At 44.3% G+C, this 20,420-nt stretch overlaps 1 protein-coding gene across 1 annotated transcript in view; it reads left to right on the forward strand.

Moving 5' to 3' along the window:
• Window positions 1-20,420, forward strand: part of LOC124612450 (protein farnesyltransferase subunit beta) — an 86,904-nt gene that overhangs the window by 64,238 nt on the left and 2,246 nt on the right. Inside the window, exons 8-9 of the mRNA XM_047140673.1 lie at window positions 7,472-7,583; window positions 13,222-13,330. Coding sequence (XP_046996629.1) covers window positions 7,472-7,583; window positions 13,222-13,330 — 221 coding nt within the window. The remainder of the gene's footprint in view (window positions 1-7,471; window positions 7,584-13,221; window positions 13,331-20,420) is intronic.

A 20,420-nucleotide genomic window follows, 5' to 3' on the forward strand; every position in this document is an offset into this window, starting at 1 on the left:
CCACTACTTCACCCACATGTCCATGTATCTGCCACCACTTCACCCATGTGTTCATGGCTCCACCACCATTTCACCCCTCTGTGGGCCCAGAGGTTAGAATAGGCCCGAGGTATTCCTGCCTGTCGTAAGCGATAGCTAAAAGAATCTCACACTTTTTGGATTTTATGTGATGGTCCTCTGTAGGGTTTGACTTACATTTTTCAAAATTTTCCCGAATAGCTAGCCAATTGAGAAAGGATGCCTTACATGGTGCATCTTATCCATTGTGCATTGAGATCTTTAGCCCACTTTCTTATCGTGGCATTTCAGTCCGCTCATCCTCCATCTCTTGAGCGAGAACACCTTCCTGGGTGCGTTTTCCTCCACCCACTATGCAGTGTCGTTTTCTGCACTGACGAGGACCATGGAATTCTTTGCACCTCATATCCAGCATCATAGCCAGTCTGTTGTGGTGGGGCTTCCATGTACCCTGTTGGTTGTAGCCCCTGAATACAGAGGGATTGCTCTGCTGATGCCTGCACCATTAACCCCACACACATGCCAAGGAGTAGATGCCCGTCACCCTGGGGCATTGGGACTGCCGGCAGTGGCTGTCCTGCCAGGTTGCCTTTGCTGCAGCTGAGCGGCACTCATGGGGAGGGCCCCTGGTTGGACTGGGTGGCATCAGGGTGGATGACGCTCAGTGAAGTGTACCACATCATCATTTGCTGTCTTTTTCGATTTACCACCTGGGGACATCATATCCTTGTCGCATAATATGAGTGGGGTCTCGGAGGCACGCTCCTTATTTTTATCCAAATTTTCGTGTCGCTTTGTACTTTCCATGACCAATTTGGGGCCTCCCATAGTTCGCCCCATATCCAGAAGAATGGGGTCCCACAGGGCTCCGTATTGAGTGTATCTCTATTTTTAGTGGCCATAAATGGTCTAGCAGCAGCTGTAGGGCCATCCAGGTCACCCTCTCTGTATGCAGACGACTTCTGCATTTCGTACTGCTCCACCAGTGTTGGTGTTGCTGAGCAGTGCCTACAGGGAGCCATCCACAAGGCGCAGTCATGGGCTCTAGCCCACGGCTTTCAGTTTTCAGCCGCAAAGTCATGTTTTTTGCATTTCTGTTGGCATCATCTCGTTCATCCGGAACCATAACTTTACCTTGCTAATGATCCACTCACTGTAGCAGAGACATATCGGTTCCTAGGACTGGTTTTCAATGCCCGATGGACTTGGCTTCCTCACCTTCGTCATCTTAAGCAGAAGTGCTGGAAGCACCTCAGTGCCCTCCGCTACCTGAGCAGCACCAACTGGGTTGCAGATTGCTCTACGTTGCTGGAGCTCTACAGAGCCCTTGTTCAATCCCACCTTGACTGTGGGAGTCTGGTTAACAGTTCGGCGCTGCCCTCAGCATTGCGTTTACTCGACCCAGTGCACCACTATGGCATTCGCCTAACGACGGGAGCTTTCAGAATGAGTCCGATGGCCATTGTCATGGTGGAGGTCAGAGTACCTCCATTGCACATCCGATGTGCACAACTGCTCACCAATTATGTTGCACACATTCGTAGTTCTCCTGAGAATCCGAATTAACGTCTCCTTTTCCCATCCACAATAGTTCATGTCCTGCATCAATGGGCCTGGTCAGGGCTCACGACTGCGGTTTGCGTGCAATCCCTTCTCTCCGAACTGGAGTCCTTCCCTTTACCACCTCTACATGAGGTCCATTCACATACACCTCCAAGGTGTACAGCTCGGCCGAAGCTTCGCCTGGACCTTTTGCATGGCCCTAAGGACTCCATTAACTCCGTGGCTCCCCGCTGTCACTTCCTCTCGATTCTTGAGGTGTTCTGGAGCTCTGAAGTTGTTCACACTGATGGCTCAATGACTGATGGTAATGTTGGCTTCGCCTATGTCCACAGAGGTCATATTGAACAGCATTCCTTGCCTGCTGGCTGCAGTGATTTCACTGCTGAGTTTGTGGCCATACCTTATGCACGTCAGTACATCTGTTCCTGTTCTGGTGAGTCACTTCTTCACTGTATTGTCTCCCTGAGCAGCTTACAAGCTATTGACCAGTGCTACCCTCGCCATCCTTTGGTAGTGAACATCCAGGAGTCCATCTCTGCTCTGGAATGGTCCAGTCGTTCAGTGGTGTTTGTGTGGACCCCAGGGCAAGTTGGAATCCCAGGCAACAAACTTGCTGACAGGCTGGCCAAACAGGCTACACGGAAACTGCTCCTGGAGATGGGCATCTCTGAAACTGACCTGCGTTCTGTCTTACACCGCAAGGTTTTTCGCCTTTGAGATATGGAGTGGCATAACAGTATGCACAACAAACTGCATGTCATTAAGGAGACTGCGAATGTGTGGAAGTCTTCTCTGTGGGATTCTCGCAGAGAATCAGTTGTCCTTTGTCGGCTCTGAATTGGCCATACATGGCTCACACATGGTTACTTCCTTCGTCACGAGGACCCACTTTGGTGTCACTGTGGCTCCCAAATGACAGTCGTCCACCCCTTGCTGGACTGCCCACTTTTAGCCACCCTACCTTCCGTGTTGGGAGACAGTGCCTCAAAAGTAGCTTTAGTTTTACGTTTTATTCATGAGGGTGGATTTTATCATTTGATCTCAGTTTTAGCGCATGTCCTTTGTCCCTCTGTGTCTTCCCCCCTAGGACTTTTAGGGTGGAGGTTTTAATGTGTTGCAGAGTGGCTGGCTTCTCCTTTTTTATTCTCATGGTTAGCCAGCCATGGAAATCTGCTTTCTTGTTTTTAATCTCTTCTCCCTGTTTCTTGCGTGTCTGTGGTTTTAGTGTCCTGTTTTGTCCATTGTAGTGTTTGTTGTCCTTCTGTCATTCTTCTGGTTCTTCCTTTCTCCTGTTATTGTGCCGTACGATGTCTTTGTCTTCTTCTTCCCCTTGGGTAATTGTTTAACTGGGAACAAGGGACTGATGAACCCACAGTTTGGTCCCTTTCCCCCCTTTTAAACTGACCAACCACCATTTCACCCTTGTGTGCATCCCCCCCCCCCCCCCCCCCCCACTGCTTCACCCACATGTGCACACTCGCACCACAACTTCACGCATGTGTGACTGCTCTCGCCACACTGCCACCACTTCACCCCGGTGTGCTTGCCCTGCCACAATTTCACCCACATGTGCTCGACCTGCCACTACTTCACCCCTGTGTGCATGCACTCGCCACTACTTCACCCACATGAACATGCCCCCACCATGTCTTCACTCACATGTTCACACCCCCTCCCCCCTGCCACCACTTCACCCACGTGTGCATTTCACCCATCACCATGTCACCTACATGTACATGTCCCCCTCCAGCACTTCATGCACGTATGCATGTCCCCTCAAAACCACTTCACCCACGTGTGCATGCCTCCACTCCACTTCACCCACATGTGCACACACCCCGCCATGACTTCACCCATGTGTGCATCCCCTCCCACGACTTCACCCATGTGTGCGTCCCCTCCCACGACTTCACCCATGTGTGCGTCCCCTCCCACGGCTTCACCCATGTGTGCGTCCCCTCCCACGGCTTCACCCATGTGTGCGTCCCCTCACACGGCTTCGCCCATGTGTGCGTCCGCTCCCACGGCTTCGCCCATGTGTGCGTCCGCTCCCACGGCTTCGCCCATGTGTGCGTCCGCTCCCACGGCTTCGCCCATGTGTGCGTCCGCTCCCACGGCTTCGCCCATGTGTGCGTCCGCTCCCACGGCTTCGCCCATGTGTGCGTCCGCTCCCACGGCTTCGCCCATGTGTGCGTCCGCTCCCACGGCTTCGCCCATGTGTGCGTCCGCTCCCACGGCTTCGCCCATGTGTGCGTCCGCTCCCACGGCTTCGCCCATGTGTGCGTCCGCTCCCACGGCTTCGCCCATGTGTGCGTCCGCTCCCACGGCTTCGCCCATGTGTGCGTCCCCTCCCACGGCTTCGCCCATGTGTGCGTCCCCTCCCACGGCTTCGCCCATGTGTGCGTCCCGTCCCACAACTTCAACCATGTGTGCATCACCCCCCCCACACGACATCACCCACATGTGAACCCCCTCCCCTCCTCCCGCCATCACTTAACCGATGTGCGCACGCCACACCCCACCTCCACGTCAGCCATGTATACTCTCTCATGCCCCCCCACCACCACCACCACTTCACCCACATGAACACATCCCCACCACCATTTCACCCACATGAACACATCCCCACCACCACTTCACCCACATGAACACATCCCCACCACAACTTCACCCACATGAACACATCCCCACCACCACTTCACCCACATGAACACATCCCCACCACCACTTCACCCACATGAACACATCCCCACCACCACTTCACCCACATGAACACATCCCCACCACCACTTCACCCACATGAACACATCCCCACCACCACTTCACCCACATGAACACATCCCCACCACCACTTCACCCACATGAACACATCCCCACCACCACTTCACCCACATGAACACATCCCCACCACCACTTCACCCACATGTGCACACCTCCCTACCATAGCTTCACCCACATGAAGAACCCTACATCACTTAATCAATATGTACATGGCCCTTCCACCTATTCACCCCTTTGTGCAAGCTGCCATCACCATTTCACCCGGGTGTGAATGTCCCTGCCAGCACTTGACCCATGTGTGCATGCTCCCACTACTCTTAAAGAACTTCGATCAATTGTCCTAGCCATGTCACCACTTCACCCCTGTGTGCACAACCCTGCCACCACATCACTCACGTGTTCGTGGCCCCCTCTCCTACCACCACTTAAACCATGTGTGCAAATCCCCCTCCACCACTTCACCCACCTGTGCCCACCCCCCCACCACGAATTCACCCACTTGTGCCCACCCCCACCACGAATTCACCCACCTGTGCCCACCCCCCACCACGAATTCACCCACCTGTGCCCACCCCCCACCACGAATTCACCCACCTGTGCCCACCCCCAACCACGAATTCACCCACCTGTGCCCACCCCCCACCACGAATTCACCCACCTGTGCCCACCCCCCACCACGAATTCACCCACCTGTGCCCACCCCCCACCACGAATTCACCCACCTGTGCCCACCCCCCACCACGAATTCACCCACCTGTGCCCACCCCCCACCACGAATTCACCCACCTGTGCCCACCCCCCACCACGAATTCACCCACCTGTGCCCACCCCCCACCACGAATTCACCCGCCTGTGCCCACCCCCCCCACCACGAATTCACCCGCCTGTGCCCACCCCCCCACCACGAATTCACCCGCCTGTGCCCACCCCCCACCACGAATTCACCCGCCTGTGCCCACCCCCCACCACGAATTCACCCACCTGTGCCCACCCCCCCCACCACTTCACCCACCTGTGCTCACCCGCCACCACTTCACCCACCTGTGCTCACCCGCCACCACTTCACCCACCTGTGCTCACCCGCCACCACTTCACCCACCTGTGCTCACCCACCACCACTTCACCCACTTGTGCTCACCCCCCACCACTTCACCCACTTGTGCTCACCCCCCACCACTTCACCCACTTGTGCCTATCCCCCCACCTCTTCTCCCCCTTGTGCTCACCCCCCACCACTTCACCCACTTGTGCCTATCCCCCCACCTCTTCTCCCACTTGTGCCTATCCCCCCACCTCTTCACCCACTTGTGCCTATCCCCCCACCTCTTCACCCACCTGTATCCACCCGCTCACCACTTCACCCACCTGTGCCCATCCACCCCCACGCCCAGCCACCTCTTCATTCACATGTGCATGACCCTGCCACCACTTTACCCGCATGTGCCCGACACCACCACCACTACTTCACCCACCTGTGCTCACCTGCCTACCACTTCTTGCACCTGTGCCCACCTGCCTACCGCTTCTCGCACCTGTGCCCCCCCCCACCCCCGCCCACTTCACTCACGTGTGCACACCACTTTAAACCAGCACCACTTCAGCCACATGTGCAGGCCCCTGCTCCACCACTTCAGCCACATGTGCAGGCCCCTGCTCCACCACTTCAGCCACATGTGCAGGCCCCTGCTCCACCACTTCAGCCACATGTGCAGGCCCCTGCTCCACCACTTCAGCCACATGTGCAGGCCCCTGCTCCACCACTTCAGCCACATGTGCAGGCCCCTGCTCCACCACTTCAGCCATGTGTGCACAGTCCCGCCATCACTTCACTCTCGTTGGTATGATTGCGCCACTACTTCGTCCCAAGTGTGTATGACCCTGCCACCACTTCATGCATATGTCCTGCCACCACTTCACTCACATGTTCGTGCCCTCACCACTTAAAGTACGCTGCCACTTCACATATGTGACCACTCGCCCTTCACTTCACCCATCCTCTAATCCACTGTGCCTTCATCCACCTACTAATCCGCTGCGAATTCATACACCTGCTAATCCACTGCACTTTCACCTGCCCACTGTCCCTCCAACCAGTCGCCGGCTGTCCACCCATGCGCCCGCCTTGTGCCGGCCCCTCTGCCCTTGCAATGGCCCCTAATCACCTTCGACCACATGTCCATCCCTCTCGTCCCCACTGGTCCTGCCCCTTCCACTTACTTGCCGCCACCCAGTCACCCCCACACCCACCCATCAACTCACCTGGCTCCCCTTCACCATTTAGAACCATCTGCATTGCACCCTTCGATCCTCTCTACTCACTCCCACCCCCCCCCCCCACCCCCCGTCCCTACTCATTTCTGCTATTGATTGTCACTTCTTCCTATCACTTTTCACTGCCCCCTATCCAAATATGTCCTACACATCTCCACTATCTTTTTTTTCATTTTCTCACCTTATTTTCCACCTCCTCGTTTTCCCCAGATATTATTCTTATTTTTCTCCTCCTCCCCCCTCCTTCTCCCCCTCCTTCTCCCCCTCCTTCTCCCCCCTCCTTCTCCCCCCTCCTTCTCCCCCCTCCTTCTCCCCCCCTCCCCCCTCCTTCTCCCCCCTCCCCCCTCCTTCTCCCCCCCTCCCCCTCCTTCTCCCCCCTCCCCCCTCCTTCTCCCCCCTCCCCCCTCCTTCTCCCCCCTCCCCCCTCCTTCTCCCCCCTCCTTCTCCCCCCTCCTTCTCCCCCCTCCTTCCCCCCCCTCCTTCTCCCCCCTCCTTCTCCCCCCTCCTTCTCCCCCCTCCTTCTCCCCCCTCCTTCTCCCCCCTCCTCCCCCCCCTCCTCCTCCCCCCTCCTCCTCCCCCCTCCCCCCCCTCTCTCTCTCTCTCTCTCTCTCTTTCTCTCTCTCTCTCTCTCTCTCTCTCTCTTTCTCTCTCTCTCTCTCTCTCTCTCTCCCCCCCCCCCCTCTCCCTCCCTCCCCCCCCACTACCATGCTCCTTACTTCCCACCCCCTCTTTCTAACTTGATGATACATTATCAAAACTATCAAAAGGCACCCAGGACTTGCTGCAGGTGCTGACAGTTACATGTTTTTATGGGCCTTCACTTTTCTTTCTGTATCAGGTACCAGTACTGTAGACATGGAGAGGTGGCTTTTCCATCAGACAGCCTTACAAGAATATATACTCGTTTGTTGCCAGGATCCTTCTGGGGGTTTTGTTGACAAGCCATCAAAGTAAGTTATTGTTTCGTACTGTTAATTGTTTTTAAGAAGTGATTCTTTCCTTTTGCATATATAGTTTGGTAGAGTGGTTGCAGTGTGAAAATATTGCTGAGAAATTATGGTTCAAATCTCTGGTTCAGAAGTACTTTACTTTGAGAAATTTGAACATAAAAAGAACAGATTGTGAACCATTACTTACTTGTTTGATGTTCTTATCCTAGCATTTGGGTTACGTGACTTAAGAACCACAACCAAACACAGTGGTGACTAGTTGTTTTAGTCTTTTAAATTATAGTTGTACAGGCAAGGTGTCCCATATATCTGTTATTGATATAGAATAATCTAGTTGTGAATTACTTAGCAACTTTTAAGTTGAGCTCTAAAGACATTCAAAAGTTACTGTTGTTGAATATGTGAATGTATGTTAGATACCAGAGAAGAAAACCTAATCTTATGTCCGAATGTGACTCTGATGAAACTGAGAGGGGAAATCAGTGTTGGGATATTATTTTTTTCTGTGCTGTACTGAGTGTTCTATAGAACATAGTGATAATTATATTCAAACCTAGTCTGGTTACTTTGAGTTACAGTAACATTATTTCTGACAGTCCAGAGTACTTTGTATCTCAGTGACTGGGAAGTTACTGCCTCAAGAATCATAATGACCTATCATTACACTATGTTTACAGCTCAATTAGCAATTTTGATGATGAGGGAGAAAGGGGTGGGGGCTGCTGGAACAGTCTGATGATTAATCAGCATACTTTCACTTGCTCAGTGCGTGGCCCCTCCCTCTGGAGGTTAAAGTCCTCCCTCGGGCATGAGTGTGTGTGTTGTTCTTAGCGTAAGTTAGTTTAAGTAGTGTGTAAGTCTAGGGACTGATGACCTCAGCAGTTTGGTCACTCAGGAATTCGCACACACTTGCTCAGTGCAGTCAGCAGTTGCTTATGTCCAGAAAACAAAAACTGAACATTTACCTACCAATTATTGTTGCTGTCTTCGTAGGTGATTGGGATCATAATGATAGAGACAACAATGACAGTTACAGTTATACAAGCTGTGTTACAAAGGTCAGTATCATACTTACACATTTGTAAGACTAGACAAAAGGACAGAATGAATAAGACATGCATGAAAACGTCAGTGAATAACTTCCACAGAGGCTAAGAAGCAGAGAAAAACAGAGCTTTAAATATAAAAGTAATTAATCCTATCAAATTAATATAACAAAATTTGAGCTGGGAATGCTGGTTTTATTCCAAAGGATGTATTAAAAAAATTCATGACTCACAGAATCAGTGTGTAGCAGTGGTCCCCCAACGTTTCTGAGACCACTACACCTACGTGGAATCAGGTATCCCATAGCCCCAACAAATTTTAGCACCTAACTGAACTTCAGAGCAGGGGTGGAGGGATTAGAAACTTTACTTTACAGTTTTTAACCAAAAGAATGAATAATGATTTACAACTTACTTTTTAAAATCTTTTTTTGTGTTTGGTTTGGGTTTATATTTTGTTTGATTTGGTTTTATATTTTTGTTTTTGCTTCATGTTCATGTTTTTTATTTTTCTTAATCATTGCTACCACAGTGAAAGACTATTTTTAAACCTACCAATTTTGGTAAATGGAATAAGTATTCTTCATGATTCTCAGATAATAATAAATACTCACCATCAACATATTAAAAATGTAGCCAGCTCAATTTCATCAAATCCATGTTCGGTGTCCCCCCCCCCCCCCCCCCCCCTCAGTCCAAGAAATTGTACTTTGGTTCAAATTTCAGAATTTCAGTACTTTAAAATGTTCATTCATTCATTGAAAATAGTATTAGAACCTTTGCATGTACTTGCCAAGTCTGCAAATCAGGGAAATAGATACTAATAGTTTATTACTGATGAAATGAGCTCAATACTACTACTGAATCAATATCAGAATATACAGACAAAATAGTAACAATGGCTTGCAATTCTTTTGGTAAACCAAATTGTTTGAATCGTGAGGCATCTGATGTGTATTAGTTAGTTACGTGTTCCATTGATCAATCTCACATGACCGTTATGATGTGGAGCATGTCAAGTGCATAAGAAACACACACATGAATGAAGTTTTTTTTAGCTTAAAATTTTTGTTACGTACCCCTTGCCCTTAAACGGCGCAAAATACATATATTATACCTATAGATTTATTTATTCCTATTCAAAAATTCATCTGTGGTACAGAATGTGTTTTCAAGGAGATATGATTTCAGTTTATTTTTAAAACTGTTACTGCTTTCTGTCGGACATTTTATTTCATCTGGTAATTTATCAAAAAGTTTTACAGCAGCGTATTTTACCCCTTTCTGTGCCAAAGATAGGTTAAGTAGAGGATAGTGTACGTCTTTCCTCCTTCTGGTATTATAATCATGAATGTCACTGTTGTTTTTAAACTGCTCCATGCTGTTGAGAACAAATTTCATTACTGAGTAAATGTACTGTGAGGCTGTTTTAAGAATTCCTAACCTTTTAAAGAGATGCCTAAAAGATGTGCGTCTGTGAGCTTCACAATTATTCTAACCACTTTCTTTTGAGCAGTGAATACTTTTTGTATAAATGTTGAGTTACCCCAAAATATTATTCCATATGACACCAGAGTGTGAAAGTATGCAAAGTATGTTAGCTTACTAATTTCTGTATCCTTAAAATTAGCAATTATTCTGATTGTAAAACTTTCTGAACCTAGTCACTTTAGGAGATCCAAAATATGAATTTTCCAATTAAGATTCTCATCTATGCCCTACCCTGGCTACTGACTTCCGTTGATGTGTTATATTTTTGTTAAGGAGTTGTACTCCTTACAGTAGAAAATTGGATGTACTGCATTTTTTCAAAGTTCAGGGCAAGCCCATTCGCAGAAAACCAATCAATAACTTTTCCAAAGACATTATTTATATCATTTTCTGTTGGAGTTTCTTTCGCTGGATTAATAATGATGCTTATATCATTAGCAAACAGTGTCAGTTCAGCTTCTTGTTTCAGATAAGAAGGGAGGTCATTCACACACATCAAGAACAGAAGGGGCCCTGATAGAACCTTGTGGAACACCTAATGTAATTTCCACCCCAGTTAGATGAAGTGGGAAACTTCCTTGAATCACTAAAACCATATAAACAAACTTTTTACTTCCTGCTGTAGATATTACTTAAACCACTCATATGCTGTTCCATTTATACCATAGAATTGTAATTTATGTAACATAATGTCATGGTTCACACAATGAAATGCTTTGGATAAGTCACAGAAAATTCCTATTGGTGACCTTTTTATTATTTAAAGACTCTATTATGTGGACAGTGAAATTGTATATAGCTGTCTCTGTAGAAAAGCATTTTTGAAATCACAAACTGTGATTTACTAAGTATCCCATTGCTGCTGAGATGGCTAACCACTCTTGACTACATTACTTTCTCGACAGTTTTTGAAAATGCTGTGAACAAGGATACTGGCCTGTAATTTTTGCCATCTGTGGTGGCCCCTTTTTTGTACGGAGGCTTGAAAATGGCCCTGTCTGGGAAAATACCTTGAATTAGTGATGCATTAAAGATGTGACTCAGAACATCAGCTGTAACTGCTCCACATTGTTTTAATATCTTTTTAGAGATGTCATCCACTCCAAAAGAACATTTATTTTTGAAGGATTTAATGATTTTCCTTATTTCACAAGAAGTTGTTAGGTGAAAATTTATCTGACTAGGTTTTCTCCAAACTGACTCTGCATGACTCTTTCTTTTGAACTGTTGTCACCAATTTTTTTTACCTACATTTAAGAAATGGTTGTTGAATATATTAGTTACTTGCATACTGTTGGTTATGATGGTTTCATTCTCTTTAATAGTAATACTATCTACCCCAGTGATTACTTTTCCTGTCTCTCTTCTGACAACATTCCATACTGATTTGATTTTAATGCACGAGTTGTTAATTTCATCTCTAATACACACATTATTTGATTTTCTGACAACTTTTCTCAGTATGTTACAATAATTTTATAGTGTAAAATTACATCTTGGTCTCGACTAATTCTTGCAGCCTCATGCAATTTTATTTTCCTTTCTGAAGACACTTTAATACCTGTAGTGATTCAAGGTTTCATTGAAAACTGGTGTTACATTTAGTAATTTTTTGGGGGAAACAGTGCTCAAAAATGGATATAAATTTACCAAGAAATATGTTGCATTTATCATTGGCATTTGGCTCATTATATACATTCCCCAATTAACATTTCTTAAACTTTCTCTGAAGTGCCCTGTAGGTATCGCATTGACCAGCCTTATATTTTTACTTAATGGTTTCTGTACTGTACACCCTACTAAGCTTTGCAAGCATAATCAGTTATGAATCATGGTCTGACAATCCATTTATCACAGTGAAAGCATGTGTGTTATTTTTGCATCCTTTTGCTGGACAAATACATTATCTTGAGCCATGCATATATGGAAATTGATCACTGATTCTAAGCTATAAGTCATTAATAACACTTCTAGTTCACTTTTCCTATCAGAATTGCTTAGAAAGTTTACGCCACAGATTAATTTCTTCTTTCTACCTGACAGACAGCATAATAGGAAGTCAACCTTTTTTATGAATAGCTCCCTATCTCGTAATGGGGGACCTGTACACTGTTGCTAATATCAGCACTACATTATCTAGCCATAGTTCACATGCACAAACTTCAAAGTGCTTATCGACTTAAAATTTGCTTACTTCAAGCTATCAATATATATGATCCTTGTTGTCTATGACACTGATATATGGAGTTGTGGTGGAAAGCAGTAATAAAACCAAGGGCAACTCGAGGGGGAGGGGGACAGTGAAGATATGCATGATGGGATTGCTAGGAGAGACCAAAAAAGAAAAGAAAAGAAAAGAAAAGAAAAAGATTCTGTGAGCAGACTGTTATGGGATATGGAAGTGGAACGGACACAAGGCCAGGTAAATGGATTACAGATGGGCTCAAAAAGTGGTATGCTGCAGTCTAAGATATAACCAAAGATTGACACGGTGACTTATTGGAAAGTAGCTAGAACCCATTAGAAATATGCAGGAGCAACATGAGTACATATCATTAAAGACCACAATGCGTGCAAAAATTCTAGAGGTTGTATCTGTGCAGTGGTGGGATGTAAAAATATCAGACAATGATGATTTAATGAATATTACACTAAGAAGGTAGTGGAAAGAGATACTTTTTAAAAATGATGTGCCCATGACTACACTATAATGGCTCCTGTTTTCAGTTTTACCTCTCAGGTGATTTAAGTCTATGTCTAGTTCATAAAATTTCGCTAGATTATCATTTTATTGTTAGTTCACTGTGTAGCTTGGTATAAATGGTTTCACTTCTGGAGTTGGATGAACTCCATTTTGTACTTAACTATAATAAGTGATTACATCTATGTTTTTTCACTCACAGATGATCATAGGCTTAATCATTATTTTTGTACCTAACTTTGGAAATCCCAGGTTCAGTAACATCTGTGGCATGTAACAGGAAGGCAATGATAATGTGTCAGATGATAAATGTATGATTGAAATTCATGGTAGAACAAATTTATGTTGCCTTTCTTAAATTAATGTATTGTTTCCTAATATAGGTTCTGTACTATTGCAGACCCCGTGATGTTTATCATACCTGTTACACACTGAGTGGATTGTCCGTTGCACAGCATGCAGTTGGGGACCGGTGCTGTATTGTAGGAAATCCAATTTTAAATGAAATTGTAAGTTTTTCTTTTGATTTTCCTTAAATATCATCAATCATTTTCCATTACAATAAATCAATTGTTAGAAAATGCAGTCAATCCATTCATGCATAAGGCTGATAATCTAGTATACAGGGTGTTACAAAAAGGTACGGCCAAACTTTCAGGAAACATTCCTCACACACAAAGAAAGAAAATATGTTATGTGGACATGTGTCCGAAAACGCTTACTTTCCATGTTAGAGCTCATTTTATTACGTCTCTTCAAATCACATTAATCATGGAATGGAAACACACAGCAACAGAACGTACCAGCGTGACTTCAACACTTTGTTACAGGAAATGTTCCAAATGTCCTCCGTTAGCGAGGATACATGCATCCACCTTCCGTCGCATGGAATCCCTGATGCGCTGATGCAGCCTTGGAGAATGGCGTATTGTATCACAGCCGTCCACAATATGAGCACGAAGAGTCTCTACATTTGGTACCGGGGTTGCGCAGACAAGAGCTTTAAAATGCCCCAATAAATGAAAGTCAGGAGGGTTGAGGTCAGGAGAGCATGGAGGCCATGGAATTGGTCCGCCTCTACCAATCCATCGATCACCGAATCTGTTGTTGAGAAGCGTACGAACACTTCGACTGAAATGTGCAGGAGCTCCATCGTGCATGAACCACATGTTGTGTCGTACTTGTAAAGGCACATGTTCTAGCAGCACTGGTAGAGTATCCCGTATGAAATCATGATAACGTGCTCCATTGAGCATAGGTGGAAGAAACTAAAATGAGCTTTAACATGGAAATTAAGCATTTCCGGACACATGTCCACATAACATCTTTTCTTTATTTGTGTGTGAGGAATGTTTCCTGAAAGTTTGGCCGTACCTTTTTGTAACACCCTGTAGTTACACAGATTTTATGTAAGAGAATTTAACTATCAGAACTATTGAACTAACTACTAGTTAAGCTAGTAATGTTTTGCAGTGCGAGGTTCTAGGTGGACAAGTCTAAATAGCATCTGTGTATAATTTTATAAATGTCTCTACATCTATACACATACTGTTGCCAACGGTTCATAATGCTCCTCAGCTTTGATGTATGGTTGATCACTCAGTGTAAAGACATTTAATAAGAAGAAGCAAGATGGGCCATCACTTGTGTTGCATGTTTTGTCTCGAGATTTAATATTGGACAAGTGGAGCATTGCTCCTGGAAATATTGTTTGGTTTTTAGAGAAGGTTCTCTTCATTGCACTACCGTGTTCAGAATGTCAATAGTAAGTTCAGCCTTCCACTGTTCCTTCTTGTTTCTTCTTAATTGTCACGGACACTGTTGTTACAGTTCGGGAACTAGTGGGGGAGAGTACTGTGTGGACACCATTTTGTAGAAAATCCTTGATATCGTCTGCATTGAAGAAAACAAAGAATGTAATTGTGCAGGTATGCATTAGTGGGAGGAGGAACTATTCTTTGTTGGTACCATTCCTGCCTGGAACATGAGGAAGGTAAAAGCCCCTCATCCTCAAGATGTGCTATGAGCTAATGGGATTAATGACTGCTGAGTTAGAACGATGTCTACCAGGAAAGCTCTGGGGCACCTGCAACGCCCCAACTGTATAAGGCTTGCTCAGGCACACGACGGGGTTCTGTGTGGGTCAACATTTGTTTCCCTGGTGGTTTGTGGGATTCATTTGAAGTGGCCACCATTTACGTCTACTCCTGATGGGGCGGGTATACCATCAGATAGAACAAAGAAAACTCATTTCGTCAGTCTCATAATTATAGTATCTTTCTTTCTAATTGAGGTAGCAGAGGGTACCTTTGAGAAGGTCTCTCTTTTCTATATTCACTAGGTGTTGGAGAGTATTGCTGGGTCCTTAAAAAAATTAAAATATCTTCGTAATGGCACACTTGTAGTTGAAACTGCCACATCACACCAAGTGCTTAAGTTTTTGTAATGCAAGGTTTAGGTGACTGTCCTGTTGTAGATGAGTTGCATAATGCCATTAACTTCTGTGAAGGCATGGTTACCTGCTCTGATATAATGCAGATAGATGCTAAGCTGTTACATGGAGAATCTAAAAATGTGGGTATAACAGAAGTGCAAAACTACATGAAACGAGTCAGTGACACATTGGAAAAAACTGTATCATTTATTCTAACCTTCAGCACTCCAAAATTACCTGATAAAATTCTTGCAGGTGGTATCTATCTTAATGTTTGACTATTTGTTCCCAATCCTGTGTGATGCTGCATATGTCAAAGATTTGGTCATACACTACGGCATGTAATGGAAGGGAAATTCTGGAGGCTGACTTATGAATCGAACGACTCTTAAATTTAGGAGTTGAAAGTTATGAGACACGTACACTGTGGTGAAGCTTTCAAAGCTATGCAACATTTGGTATTTGTTGCTTCTTTTGCATCAGCCCTTAAGAAGTCAATTGCCAAGTCAAATAAGCATGTATGCTCTTGTCAATGCACCTGTGGAAAGGGGAAGACACATTTGATCCTGAAACCATTCAGGGGCCATCAGCAATGGTCTTGGAACCTTGTCCACATACTGCTGCACACCATCAGAAACCCACTAAGCTGTCCTCTCTACCCATGCAACCAACTCCCCCCACAAGTAAGGAAAAACACCATACAAAAAGTTGTTCAAAATCGAAGATATATTATATGGAGTTTCAGGATCAGAAATATGAGATGCAAATAAAGAATTCATACTTTCAAGTTGGAAAAAACGAGAGGCAGCAAAATCATTAGCTTCTCGAACACACTCCCTTTTTGGTGGTGATATTATGGTCGAGGATACTGATATCCACGTGGAAGAACGGGAGAGCTGGGCACCATCTAATGGCCTCCTTGACCTCTAGGACATATCACCATTGCAAAAGGAGAAGGACAAGGACAACTCTCACTAATCAATGGCCCCAACTGGGACTTCCATATTGCAGTAGAACTAAAGCCTCTAGCCAAGGAGAGGCCATTCTGCATCTGCTTACAAGAAATTCATTTTAGAGTCAGTGATATACCTGAGTTAATGGGTTACCACTCCCACAGGAAGGATAATCTTACTGGAGACAGGAATGAGGGTGGTGTGGCTGTTTTTGTCAATGACAGATGCCACACATTTCCTGTCCTTACCATGGCCATACATGCAGTTGCCTGGAAGTTCACACACCAGCTAAGATCACAGAGTGTTCTTTATGCCTTCCACTCATGGTCTGTTGGTTGCAGCTGCACTGACAAAGCTCTTCCAGGTGCTACCCCACTCGTTCCTCTCGATGTGTCTCTTCAGTGTACTCAGCATGCTGAGGGGCCTGGCTACCACTTGTTGCAGGATCTTGTCCATTTAGAGAATTGGTTCCCAACTGCTGGTCTGCAAGAATCAAAATATGGTCTGTGTAAATTTTAAAATTTCAAATTTTTAATCTTTTTAAATTGCTAATCCATTTTGTGCGGGTGGTGCAGTGCCGCAGGCCCAGTGAGTACTAGTGATTGTGGGTGGCCAGGGGGGAGGGGTAAGCAATTGACATCACAGCATGGCATTAACCAGTCATTCAGTACACATTCTTTTGTTTTGGTCGACAATATCAGTGATTCTGTTACATAGCATTATGCAATTAAAAATGAAGATAGTAAAAGTATATGTATTTATTTATTTATTGTTATATTATTTATTTATTTTATTATAAAAAAATAATTATTTTTACACTTTTGTTTGTTATCCTTTTATTCATTTGTATTTCTGTTTTATTTTGAGAAAGTGGCTTGTAATACAAAATACGACAATATATTTAAAAACAAAGATGATGTGACTTACCATACGAAATAGCTGGCAGGTCGATAGAAACACATACATACACACAAAATTCAAGCATTCGCAACAGACTGTTGCCTCATCAGGAAAGAGGGAAGGAGAGGGAAAGACAAAAGGAAGTGGGTTTTAAGGGAGAGGGTAAGGAGTCATTCCAATCCCGGGAGCGGAAAGACTTACCTTAGGGGGAAAAAAGGACGGGTATACACTTGCACACACACACACACACACACACACATCCATCCACACATATACAGACACAAGCAGACATATTTAAAGAATAATATGTCTGCTTGTATCTGTATATGTGTGGATGGATATGTGTGTGTGTGTGCGAGTGTATACCTGTCCTTTTTTCCCCCTAAGGTAAGTCTTTCCGCTCCCGGGATTGGAATGACTCCTTACCCTCTCCCTTAAAACCCACTTCCTTTCGTCTTTCCCTCTCCTTCCCTCTTTCCTGATAAGGCAACAGTCTGTTGCGAAAGCTTGAATTTTGTGTGTATGTATGTGTCTGTCTGTGTTTCTATCGACCTGCCAGCACTTTCGTATGGTAAGTCACATCATCTTTGTTTTTAAATATATTTTTCCCGCGTGGAATGTTTCCCTCTATTATAAAAATACGACAATAGTTACATTAAATTCATATTTAATTTAACCGTAATGGAGAAATAAACCACAATGTGTCACATACACAACCGTTCTCATGAATGATTCCTTGAAACCCGTGAAATGAAGAGACGCTTACAAATGGTCCATTTTAATTTCTCTGACTGACCATCAGAATTCTTTGAAGGAACTTAATCCTTCTGTCACTGAAATGGTGTAAGATGAAAATATGTGCACTAAGCTCTGAGCAGTTTGTTTTATGATTTATGTATCTATAAATATTACAATTAAAATTTTGGTGTTATACATGTAGGGCATATCATAATTAGTAGCAAAAGCTCCCACTTCTGAAACTTTATGGAAACACAAGCAAAACGTTCCAGTAAACATGGGTCTGCAAATGAGCTGTTGACATTGTACTTGTAAATGTATGGTTACGAGCTGCCACTGACTTGAGTTATAAAATATTGTCCCAATTTGTACAGATGTAAACTATTGTATTAAGTCCTCATCTAATTGGACTCAAATTCCAACTAGGACAATGTTTGATGCAGAAATCAGTGGTCATTTGCATCCACACATTTGCAGTTATCTTTTAGAAATATCTTTAGTGTACTGTTGTAATGTTTTTACTTTTGTTAGAATATATTTTCATCAGTGTCGGTTTTCTCTATTAATTATTATTCACCCTTGTGTCGCTTGGGTCTCAAACCGGCTGTGAGAAATGATATCAAAGAAAGAATACTCTATAATGCTATAAATGGCATTAACCATTTCCAAGATGATTCCTCCTAATTATTTTGAAATTAGTAGGAGACACACTTCAGAGTTTTGCTTGGAACACACAATAGCCAACTACCACCATCATATCTGGAGCTTCTGAGGAAAATATTCATGGCTATCACATCATAATAAATGAAAGTTTATATGAATGGTTTGGTGGGATCCTGTTCATGCCCAGAGATGGTGTGAGAAGGAAATTGATGATGTATCTCTGTTATATAAACTGTTATCAGTCAGAAATCCTTGGGTAACAGAAGAAATACTGAATTTAATTGATGAAAGGAGAAAATATAAAAATGCAGTAAGTGAAACAGGCAAAAAGGAATGCAAACGTCTCAAAAATGAGATCGACAGGAAGTGCAAAATGGCTAAGCAGGGATGGCTAGAGGACAAATGTAAGGATGTAGAGGCCTATCTCACTAGGGGTAAGATAGATACCGCCTACAGGAAAATTAAAGAGACCTTTGGAGATCAGAGAACGACTTGTATGAATATCAAGAGCTCAGATGGAAACCCAGTTCTAAGCAAAGAAGGGAAAGCAGAAAGGTGGAACGAGTATATAGAGGGTCTATACAAGGGCGATGTACTTGAGAACAATATTATGGAAATGGAAGAGGATGTAGATGAAGATGAAATGGGAGATATGATATTGCGTGAAGAGTTTGACAGAGCACTGAAAGACCTGAGTCGAAACAAGGCCCCTGGAGTAGACAATATTCCATTGGAACTACTGACGGCCGTGGGAGAGCCAGTCCTGACAAAACTCTACCATCTGGTGAGCAAGATGTATGAAACAGGCGAAATACCCTCAGACTTCAAGAAGAATATAATAATTCCAATCCCAAAGAAAGCAGGTGTTGACAGATGTGAAAATTACCGAACTATCAGCTTAATAAGTCACAGCTGCAAAATACTAACACACATTCTTTGCAGACGAATGGAAAAACTAGTAGAAGCCAACCTCGGGGAAGATCAGTTTGGATTCCGTAGAAACACTGGAACACGTGAGGCAATACTGACCTTACGACTTATCTTAGAAGAAAGATTAAGGAAAGGCAAACCTACGTTTCTAGCATTTGTAGACTTAGAGAAAGCTTTTGACAATGTTGACTGGAATACTCTCTTTCAAATTCTAAAGGTGGCAGGGGTAAAATACAGGGAGCGAAAGGCTATTTACAATTTGTACAGAAACCAGATGGCAGTTATAAGAGTCGAAGGACATGAAAGGGAAGCAGTGGTTGGGAAGGGAGTAAGACAGGGTTGTAGCCTCTCCCCGCTGTTGTTCAATCTGTATATTGAGCAAGCAGTAAAGGAAACAAAAGAAAAATTAGGAGTAGGTATTAAAATTCATGGAGAAGAAATAAAAACTTTGAGGTTCGCCGATGACATTGTAATTCTGTCAGAGACAGCAAAGGACTTGGAAGAGCAGTTGAATGGAATGGACAGTGTCTTGAAAGGAGGATATAAGATGAACATCAACAAAAGCAAAACAAGGATAATGGAATGTAGTCAAATTAAGTCGGGTGATGCTGAGGGAATTAGATTAGGAAATGAGGTACTTAAAGTAGTAAAGGAGTTTTGCTATTTGGGGAGCAAAATAACTGATGATGGTCGAAGTAGAGAGGATATAAAATGTAGGCTGGCAATGGCAAGGAAAGCGTTTCTGAAGAAGAGAAATTTGTTAACATCCCGTATTGATTTAAGTGTCAGGAAGTCATTTCTGAAAGTATTCGTATGGAGTGTAGCCATGTATGGAAGTGAAACATGGACGATAAATAGTTTGGACAAGAAGAGAATAGAAGCTTTTGAAATGTGGTGCTACAGAAGAATGCTGAAGATTAGATGGGTAGATCACATAACTAATGAGGAAGTATTGAATAGGATTGGGGAGAAGAGAAGTTT

Source organism: Schistocerca americana, chromosome 4, assembly GCF_021461395.2.
Source record: "Schistocerca americana isolate TAMUIC-IGC-003095 chromosome 4, iqSchAmer2.1, whole genome shotgun sequence".
Classification (NCBI taxonomy): Eukaryota; Metazoa; Arthropoda; class Insecta; order Orthoptera; family Acrididae; genus Schistocerca; species Schistocerca americana.